The sequence below is a fragment of the Aethalodelphis obliquidens genome, unplaced genomic scaffold (assembly GCF_003676395.1).
Source record: "Aethalodelphis obliquidens isolate GAN/ISIS:26980383/991018 unplaced genomic scaffold, ASM367639v1 scaffold90, whole genome shotgun sequence".
In the NCBI taxonomy this organism is placed as follows: Eukaryota; Metazoa; Chordata; class Mammalia; order Artiodactyla; family Delphinidae; genus Aethalodelphis; species Aethalodelphis obliquidens.
In genome coordinates, this window is record NW_020838034.1 from 1,042,132 (window position 1) to 1,053,154 (window position 11,023).

At 43.8% G+C, this 11,023-nt stretch overlaps 1 protein-coding gene across 3 annotated transcripts in view; it reads left to right on the forward strand.

The window, feature by feature from the left end:
* TDRD10 (tudor domain containing 10) overlaps positions 1 to 11,023 on the forward strand; it is a 93,758-nt gene that overhangs the window by 9,149 nt on the left and 73,586 nt on the right. Inside the window, exon 1 of one of the 3 annotated variants that reach the window (XM_027094971.1) lies at positions 533 to 1,158. The exons of 1 other annotated variant lie outside the window; for it this stretch is intronic. In XM_027094971.1, coding sequence (XP_026950772.1) covers positions 997 to 1,158 — 162 coding nt within the window. In that variant the 5' untranslated portion in view covers positions 533 to 996. Of the gene's footprint in view, positions 1 to 532; positions 1,159 to 11,023 lie in introns of those variants that run through there. One more of the 3 variants, XM_027094972.1, reaches the window with a different exon arrangement.

Genomic DNA, 11,023 nt, shown 5'->3' on the forward strand with positions numbered 1-11,023 from the left:
TTCCAGCATCGTGTCCTTGGTGTAGCCTGGCCCCAGCGCCAGTGAGTTTCTATGGCAACCTTAATGATTATTAAGGAACATTGTCAGTTGTATGAACATATGCTCAAATGCAGATCTACTTCAGAAGGAAAGGATTGGAACAGCATGTAGCAAGGCTGTTAATTAATAGAGAAACCATATTTGGATGGAGATCACACATCCGTTAAATAGAATACCTCAACTTTACATTGTTTTTTTCTGGAGAGAAATAATAGTTTTAAGTTTTTGTTTTTATTTTTTTACTTAATTATCTGAAAGCAAATACCAAAGGCTGATGATGTCTGTATATGGGGCAAAGGGTCAGTATGATGTTTTTCAATGTTTTCTCTTTTTACCAGCTACTTTGCTTTTAAAGTGAAAATTGTAAATGTTTGAAATAAATACGTTCTAAAACTATGCTTGAGAGGTAATTTATGCTTTGGCACCTGGGTCATTTCAAGGAAAGACTTGAATGATTATGGGGGAAAGGGGTAAGGAAAGATGGGTTTAAAATTAAGGAGGACCATTTTGGGGTGAGCTTCTCCTTAATGCAGGATTAAATTACCTCTGGGACAAAAGTCAGGTAAGTTTAAGAAATAAGTAGCAATCTCTCAAAGACTTTAATGATGAAAGTATTTCCCCAAATGAGCCCTGGGGTTTCTGGAAGGGGCGTAGTTGCTTCTGCCATGTTTACATCATTAGCAGGTGATGAACCTGTGGGGAAGGAAAAGGAAGGGCCATTATTCATCAGAAGACTGTTTATTGGACAGGGGGGTGTTAACGGAATCACAAAGGCAGCCTTGTACTTCTTGATCATCAGATAGGCTGCATCTGTCCCCTATTGAAAAGGGTCCTCAATAGGAAAAACTTGGGACACAGCCATCCCATATCTTCCAAACAGAGGAAAGTCATCGTGTGGTTGCTCTGTGGATAAGAGTTGCTGTGTAAACAGTTCAGGGCTGGGGAGGAGGAAACTGCATGGAAACCTGGAAATTGTGTAACTCAGACCAAAAGCTGAAGTGTGAGGCCCTGCTGTGTGACCCCACCCCACCCCCGGCCGCCTGGGCAATCAGAGGAAAGCCTCACGACCACACCTACAGCGCCCATCGACTCCTTGAGGATGCTACTGTCTCATTTAAGGTTGGTCCCTGTCTTGCAGAAAGTGACACAGGAAACAGATGTCCCTATGGTGGCTTGGCTGTGTGGGCCCCACGGAGGGTGCAGGAGTGGGGGTAAGGGGCAGGAAATGGGAGAGGGTGCCTCCCTCTTCTCCACGGTGTCACTGTTAGGACGACATGCTTACGATGCTCTTTCCAGAAGAATTTGGGGGAGCAGATGGTGAATCTTGTAGAGGATAGCAAGGAACACTCGGTTCCTGGAACAGCCACTAAGGAAAGCGTTTTCCTTATTTATTAATGCATAAGGAGACCAAACCTTTCTCCATGTCTGTGAGAAGCACAGGCCAGCGGCAGGGAACTGTGTGCCTTCCTGCAGTAGCAGAAGTGTGCCGTTGAAGGGCCTTAAACTGGTCCATGTGGTGTTCAAGGGCTGGGCTGGGGGCACAGCAGCCCCTCCGGCAGAGTAGTGAGCAGGTGGGCTGCCGGAGTGGCCTGTCGCTTTAAACAATCCTGAGCGTGAGAGCGAGCCCTGCACTGTGCTTCAAATACTGCCAACCCCTCCTTTCTCTGTGAAAGTTCTGTCTTCTTGCTGATGTGTGTTACTGAAAAACCACAGAACAACCTCAGCCACGTCCTATTTCATACCAGCAGTTTTCCGTGACCATCCAAAACAGGAATACAATGAAGTTTTTCAGTAAAATCTGGAAACACTCATACTACGGGAATATGCAATATTCAGTTAGGATATTTCTTCTAAGGTAACTTCAAATTGCTTAGTAAAGCTGCCCAATGTCCACAAAGAAAATAGCCTACTATTTTCTTTTTTTTAAATTTATTTTATTGAAGTATAGTTGGTTTCCAACGTTGTGTTAATTTCTACTGTAGAGCAAAGTGATTTAGTTATACATATATACGTTCTTTCTCATATTATTTTCCGTTATGGGTTATCACAGGGCATTGAATACAGCTCCCTGCGCTATACAGTAGGACCTGGTTGTTTACCCATTCTATATAGTTTGCATCTGGGAATTCCCTGGCGGTCCAGCGGTTAGGACTTGGTGCTTTCACTGCTGTGGGCCCAGGTGCGATCCCTGGTTGGGGAACTAAGATCCGACAAGCCATGCTGCACGGCCCCCCAAAAAAATTTGCATCTTCTTATCCCAAACTCCCAATCCTTCCCTCCCCCACCCCTACCCCCTTGGCAACCACAAGTCCATTTTAATATTTCATTACGATGTTTTAAAGAATGAAATTTACTGGGACAGTTGAATTCTATTTCGGTTTTTAAATGCCTGTGCTGCACAATGAGGGTTTTGCAATGATGAATGGTGTAAGTGGGACGTTCTGGGGTCTGTGCCCAACCATAGACGAAGAGAGGAGGGAAAGGTAGAGGATGCCGGCGTGCGCACACCCGCTTGTGTGGGCAGCATGTTTGCCCTGCAGAGCGCAGGTATACACGGGTGTACACTGGAGTCACCACAACCGAGCAGGGATTCCAGATCAGTCTGATGTGGACTGAGATGCTTCTGAGGAAGGTGGTGGTAATGGACCCTGAGGGTGACTGTGGACCGTGATTGTTTCTATGATGAGGTGGGTGTTCTGGGGCCTCGGACTTCAGGCCTTGGCGAACTTCAGTGGATCATGTCCATGGATGGGTCCAGGGATTAGAGGCAGCCCAGGCTCCACCCCCAGGCCCTCTGAATCACAAAAGTGGGTGTCTGTTTACATGAGTGTAAGGTCCTCAGTTTCTCCTGCTGTGCAGCCAGCTCTGAGGGTCTCTGTGCTGGAGACCACAGGGCAGGAGGTAAGATTCTATAGCAACATGTTACTGTGGGTACTAATTGGGTAACAAAATCTGTGGACAGCAAAGAGCTACACCACCAGCCCTACTGGTTACCTAGAAGGCCACCATCCCCTTTTGGTCAAGGTGGTCTATTAAAATTAGCTAATAGGGCTTCCCTGGTGATGCAGTGGTTGAGAATCTGCCTGCTAATGCAGGGGACACGGGTTCGAGCCCTGGTCTGGGAGGATCCCACATGCCGCAGAGCAACTAGGCCCGTGAGCCACAACTACTGAGCCTGCGCGTCTGGAGCCTGTGCTCCGCAACAAGAGAGGCTGCGATGAAGAGTGGCCCCCGCTTGCCACAATTAGAGATAGCCCTCGCACAGAAACGAAGACCCAACACAGCAAAAATAAATAAATTAATTAATAAACTCCTACCCCCAACATCTTAAAAAAAAATTAGCTCATGATAACGGCAACCGTTTATGGACCCTCCACCATGTGCTTGACAAACAGGATATTCTTTCTCATAAAGGCACTGCAAGGAAAGTGTTTTCACCTGTTTACAGGTGAGGTCACAGAGGCTCATATTGGTGAAGATAGTGATCTAAGACACCTGAGTTAAGAGGCTGAACTAGACCCCAAACCTATGTCTGCCTGACTCCAAGGCCAGTGCTCTTTGTGTGGCCCCTCAGCCCCTGGTGACAATGAAGATGGGTCTATCTTTCCAACCCCTTTTCCAGGCCAGGTGCCCTCACCCTGTGCTGGGTGGGGCCCGGCCCACTCACCCCTGCGGGGAGATGGACCTGGATTCCTCATTGGGTTTATCACACCTGTCAGTGTGGAAGCTGAGACCCTGGGAGTCTGAGCCACACGCCGATGGCCTCAGCGTGTCCCTGAGGCCACCAGGCCCCGGCGCTGCTCACATAACAGGCAGCCACAGAGAAGATGGGCCACAAAGGGGAGGGGCAGCAAGCAGCTCCTTACACTTAATGGTCCTTGATCAGAAACCAAACCAAACCACTTCCCCTTCTCTGCATCAGCCCTTTATCTATTCCTCTGAACTCTGTGTTCTGTTGCTTCCTTGGTGTGAACTTTAATGAACTTCCTTGAAATCTCCTAACTGTGCTTTCTTTATGGCGTGGGAATCTTTTTCTGTCCACTGCCTCTGAAAGGGTGAATGATCACCACACTAAGAGGTGGTTGTCTCTGGGCCATGAGATCCATTCAACCACCGCGCCGGCTGCAGGGATATAAGAGGAATCAATTCCTCCCCCAAGTGTCACTGAGCCACACAATTAAGGTGCAAACGCTCTCTCTGGGAGCAAGTGACTAATCTGGTCTAGGGAGTCGGGGAAGGAAGGGATAGGGAGAGTGAAGATGGAGGAGGAGGGCTCCGGGTGGAGGGGGTGGCCCAGGGAGGCTGCTGGTGCAGGGCCTGGGGCTGGGGAGGAGGCCTGCCTTGGACATGCTCTGTGGTGAGCAATCTTTTGATATCCTAAGAGCATTAGGGAGCTGCTTGAAGACCAGATTTGCACGTTCTTTTTTCTTTTACGCATATTAAAATTTTTTTCGTGAGCCTGTATGTTTTTACAACTAGAGTAAGCTTTTCACTAACTAACTATAATCCCTCTGTTTTGGGATAGTTCAGCCAGGTTGTACTGCTTATGAAAAATTATTTATTAAAAAGTGCAAGACGGGACTTCCCTGGCGGCAAGGAATCTGGTTAAGAATTCACCTGCTGGGGCTTCCCTGGTAGCTCAGTGGTTAAGAATCCGCCTGCCAATGCAGGGGACACGGGTTTGAGCCCTGGTCCGGGATGATCTCACATGCTGCAGAGCAACTAAGCCCGTGCGCCACAACTACTGAGCCCACATGCCACAACTACTGAGCCTGTGCTCTAGAGCCCACGAGCCACAACTACTGAGCCCACGTGCCACAACTACTGAGCCTGCGCTCTAGAGCCCGCGAGACGCAACTACTGAGCCCACGTGCCACAACTACTGAGCCTGCGCTCTAGAGCCTGTGAGCCACAACTACTGAGCCCACATGCCACAACTACTGAAGCCTGCGTGCCTAGAGCTCATGCTCCGCAACGAGAGAAGCCACCGCAATGAGAAGGCTGCCCACCGCAGCGAAGAGTAGCCCCGGCTCACCGCAACTAGAAAAAGCCCGCACGCAGCAACAAAGATGCAATGTAGGCAAAAATAAATAAATAAAATAAATAAAAATTTAAAAAATGCTTAAAAAAGTACTATATTGCTAAAAAGTGCTAACCAGTGTCTGAGCCTTCAGTGAGTTGTACATAATCTTTGCTGGTGGAGGGTCTTGGCTCATTGTTGATGGTGCTGACTGATCAGGTGGTGGCTACTGAAGGTCGGGATAGTGGTGGCAATTTCTTAAAATAAGACAACAATGAAGTTTGCTGCATGCATTGACTCTTCCTATCATGAATGATATCTCTGTAGCCTGCAATGCTGTTTGATAGCATTTTACCCACAATAGACCTTCTTTCAAAACTGGAGTCAATCCTCTCAAACCCTGCTGTTGGTTTATCAACTAAGTTTATGTAATAGTCCAAATCCTCTGTTGTCATTTCAACAACTGTCACAGTTTCTTCACCAGGAGTAGAAGAAACATCTACCTCTCTGCTCATCCATAAGAAGCATCTCCTCATCCATTAAAGTTTTTTCATGAGAGTATAGCAATTCAGTCATATATTCAGGCTCCACTTCCAATTCTAGTTCTCTTGCTATTTCCACCACACCTGCAGTTACTTCCTCCACTGAAGTCTTGAGCCCTTCCAAGTCATCTGTGAGGGTTCCAATCAACTTCTCCCAAACACCTGTTAATGTTGATATTTTGATCTCTTCCCATGAACCACAAATGTTCTTAATGGCAACCAGAATGGCAAATCCTTTCCAGAAGGTTTTCAATTTCCTTTGCCCAGATCCATCAGAGGAATCACTATCTACAACAGCTAGAGCCTTATGAAATATATTTCTTAAAGACTAAGACTTGAAAGTTGATATTACTCCTTGATCCATGGGCTGCAGAGTGGATGTTGTGCTAGCAGGCATGAAAACGACATTAATCTCGTACATCTCCATCAGAGCTCTTGGGTGACCAGGTTCATCGTCAATGAGCAGTAATATCTTGAAAGGAATCTTTTCTCCTGAGCAGTAGGTCTCAACAGTGGGCTTTGTCAACAGATGTGCTGTCATCCAGGCTTTGTTGGGCCATTGATAGAGCACAGGTGCAGTTGATTTAGCATAATTCTTAAGGGTCCTAGGGTTTTTGGAATGGTAAATGAGCATCAGCGTCAAGTCACCAGGTGCATTAGCCCCTAACAAGAGTCAGCCTGTCCTTTGAAGCTCTGAAGCCAGGCATTGACTTCTCCTCTCTAGCTATGGAAGTCCTAGATGGCATCTTCTTCCAATAGAAGGCTGTTTTGTCTACACTGAAAATCTGTTTGGTGTAGCCACCTTCATTAATGATCTTTGCTGGATCTTCTGGATAACTTGCTATAGCTTCTACTTCAGCACTTGCTGCTTCACCTTGTACTTCGATGTTAAACCTCATGAAGCAACCTCTGCTAGCTTCAAATTTTTCTTCTGCAACTTCTTCACATCTCTTAGCCTTCATAGAACTGAAGAGAGTTAGGGCCTTGCTCTGGATTAGACTTTGGCTTATGGGAATGTTGTGGCTGGTTTGACCTTCTATCCAGACCACTCAGACTTTCTCCATGTCAGCAATAGGGCTGTTTTACTTTCTTATCATTTGTGTGTTCACTGGAGTAGCACTTTTAATTTCCTTCCAGACCTTTTCCTTTTCATTCACAGCTTGGCTAACTGGCACAAGAGGTCTAGCTTTCGGCCTGTCTCGGCTTAAGGCGTTGCCTTCCTCACTAAGCTTAATCATTTCTAGCTTTTGACTTAAAGTGAGAGACTCTTCCTTTCACTTGAACACTTAGAGGTCATTGTAGGGTTACCAATAGGCCTAATTTCAATATTGCTGTGTCTCAGGGAATTGGGATGCCCGAGCAGGGGATGGGGGAAATGGCTAGTCAGTGGAGCAGTTAGTACACACACAACATTTATTAAGCCCATCATCTTATATGGGCATGGTTCATGGTGCCCCAAAACAATTACAAGAGTAACATCAAACACTACTGATCACAGATCACCATCACAAATATAATAATAAACAAGTTTGAAATACTATGAGAATTACCAAAATGTGACACAGAGACAGGAGGCGAGAGGATGTTGTTGGAAAAATGACACCAATAGACTTGCTCGATGCAAGGTTGCCATAAACCTTCAACTTCTAAAAATCGCAGTATCTGTGACGTGCATTAAAGTGCAATAATATGAGGTATGCCTGTCTAGGTACACCAATTAAGAGCCACTCCAGAATTAGACCTGGGCTGCAATCTGGGCTACTCCTTACTATGCGATTGACCCAGTGTCTTTATCTGAAAAATGAGGCCACCTGGTTCACTGAGTTGTGGAGGATTAAAGCAAGATAATGTAGCATGAAAAGCATTTGTTTAGGAGCACACCTGGAGTGTAGCCAAGAGTCTATTCTCATTACTTACATCTTGGCCTTTCACAGGGTCGAAATTCCAATACTCAGCAAACCCTGGGCTCTTGTAAATGTGTTCAACCTGAATTCTGAAAGTAATTACTCAATTGCTGTGGTGATGTTGGGGAGGTGAGTGAGTATTTCTCAATGCAAACTTCCCTTTCGGTTAACACAGATGGGAAAAAACAATAAGCACTTGTACCACTCGGTGGCAGTTTATATAAAGGTTCAATGGAAATTAAGACTTTGATAGTGAAAGACTCAACACTATAGCCTTCTTCTAGAAACTCAAATGAATCTATTTGTGCGTTTCTAAACAGTTGCTTCCAGTGGTGGTTCTCAGCCCTGGCTGGGCATCAAAATCACCTGGTAGAAGTTTAAAAAACTTAGATTCATCACAGATTGCAGCATCACATCCCATGGATGGGCTGGGGGCATCTGTATAAATAACAAACAAGGGTAAAAACAAAAGCAAAGCCACAACTCTGATGCCTAGTCAGGGACAAGGACAAATGTAACAACCGCCTACTCAGGAAGAAGACGGCCGAGGAGAGGAAGAGGCGAGCTTCAGTGTGGCCCTGTTTTATTTGGGACAGAAAACATAACAGGAGGGCTCTAAAGGTGAACTCAGAACAAAAATTAAGGTCACGTCTGCTGGTTATGTTCAATTGCGGTTTGTTTATACATTTCATCAACGGCGATTGCAAACGAAACTTTTGACCCTCTCTGCTATAGCAGAAAAGTGTTTTTTATGAAGGGAGGTGATTCTCAAAACTAATTGACTCAAGCAGAAACACTGGTTTTCCTGGAATAATGTTTATTTAAAGTTACATTTCAGAGTAAACCAATCTTCAGGCGGGCATGCAGCTTATATTGGCTACTGCAGTACATCCAGAAATTTTTATAAAATCTTTCTGATATAATATAAATTACTAAAGCACTACCGATAGGCACCAGTATTACATACAATCTTCAGATATTTTCAGAAGTTAAAACTATGTATTAGTTGATACTTAAAATGTTAAGGCCCCCTGACAAAATAACTGAATGGGTAAGAACTTGACAAAATGAGATGCCTGTCTCAATGATCTGTTGCCAGCATATTCATTAAAATTTCAGATTCTAAACGACATGATCCAGCCATAGTCCAGAGGCCTCGTGACGATGGTTGTATTAGGTTGCAAATCACCCTTTCCGCAGGAAAGGGCAGATTTCAAGATGGCAACTGCTGTGTCATCATTTTCTTGCTAAGGACTGTATCAGAAATGCTTCAGAAAACCCTGCCCTAAATGCGCTTTGTTTTCCCACTGCAGTTTTCTTTCTCTCCATTAGATGGCAGTAACACACCACCGTTTTCTTTCTATAGCGTCAGAAATTAAGGAGAATAAATTAAGGTTCACTGCAGGCCAAGTTTCTCTAAGTCCAAGTTAATGGGGGTACAAAAATTGGAGACAACAATAAAGAAGAGTGATTCTAAAGAGATCATAAGGCCAAAATAGTGCTGGTTACAGAAAATAAGAAAGAGACAACGAATGAATGAGACGTGTGAGAAAGGTATCAAATAAATTCTGCTAAATATGAAAAGGATGAGGAGAGAAGGGAAATGAAATATACCCCTAGACTGAAGGAAAAATGAGCCATTAACCTTTGACTAAAAAAGGACATTTTAATAGAATAGAAATGCTACTCTCATTTAAAAAGCAACTTGAAGAATGTCTCAGATGCTCAGTTGTTCTTCTGAATTAAGTATTAAGATTTATTCACTAACAGTGGCCGTTAACAGACTAATGACATAGTCAAATGACCCAATTAATAACTTAGGGTTATTTTCCTACCTATCTCAAAATCTTCTGGCTGTCCCTACGGATCATCTGCCCACCTCCCCATCCTCTGGCAGAGGCCAATAAATGAGTAACAATTCCGCCAAGCATGGAGACTTTGAACAGATAAGAATAAAGGCTCTTTTTATATATGATTCTTAAGAAAGTACTTTGGATAACTGAAAAGGACACTTCCATCCTCAGAACAGAACAGGCATATCAGCATTTACCTTTCTATACATACATTACCATTTCTCCATTATTTTATTCCTACTTATTTAAATACACCAACTCCAGTGGTTGAAATCCATCCTGATAGAAACAGCTATGGTAGCAAAATAAATAGAAGTGTCCCTTTACCCTCCGTTCTTATAGGCCTGAAATGAGCCAATGAAATAAACTCATAACCTGGAACAGAGCATTTTTTTTTTTTTTTTTTTTTTTTTTGCGGTACGTGGGCCTCTCACTGTTGTGGCCTCTCCCGTTGCGGAGCACAGGCTCCGCAGCCATGGCTCACGGGCCCAGCCGCTCCACGGCATGTGGGATCCTCCCGGACCGGGGCACGAACCCGTGTCCCCTGCATCGGCAGGCAGACTCTCAACCACTGCGCCACCAGGGAAGCCCAGAGCATTTTTTTAAAAGGAGGTGTGATAAAGGGGAAGGAACAGTTGTAGGAAGCTCCATGGATGCTAAAATTCAAGGCAAATGAGTACAAATTTGCTAGAAGACATTATTCTCTCCAGAAAGAATCAGAAAATATTCTGGGAGACTGAATGAATTCAAAAGAATTACGACTACAGTTAAATACTTGTATCAAGACAAAATGACAAAAAGCACAAGCATTCAGAGCTCAGAGAGGAGACATGTCAAGAGGGCTTCAGCTCAGCTGGCCCTGGAGGCTTAACAAGGAAGCCATTAGGGAAACCCTGCTGGGCCTAATTGTTTTTAGAACATATGGTACTTTGTGCCACCACCCAGCTGTGAATTCCCTGGCTTTTGTCAGCTTGTGTCACAACCTGAAGAAAATAGTAGCTTACCCCCCTTCTACGAATTTACTATATTTCTTCTTATTATAACCTCCTGTACAATTGTGAAGGAACTGGACCATATATAAACTCCACATCTCCACTTTTAATTATATAAAGAAAACAGCATGACTGTCACAGAAAAACAATATAGAGAAAGCACAATACTGAGCCTATGATAGAAGCTCAATAAATACTTAATGTATCAGGTCTGCTTTCAAAATGTTATTTCATTATTACATTCATCACAGTTGCTGGGTATGGGCCAAAAATCATTTAGTGCACAAAGAAAAAGTTTACAAAGCTTTCAGCATTTATTAAAATTAGGGTGACTGCTGTATTTCCTTTGTAGAATACGTTTAAGTAAAAAATAAGGTTTCATTTCTAGAATGTTGAACTGAAAATAAGTTTAACAGAATGAATTATTTGTATGTGGAAGATAATAAATATTTGTTTAATGGAATTGGAACTACAAATGCTAAAAATTAAAAAAAAAATCTCGTACTAAAGATATAGTACGTAAACCAATACATTAAAAAATTCTATCAGTACTTAAAAAACAGAACGTTCTTGATTAATAAAATCTTTGACATCCAGTGAGGAAAAGTTCCTTTCAAAGTTTTAAAAACAAAGATCACACGACTCTTTGGCTACAATCTTAACTGAATAAAGA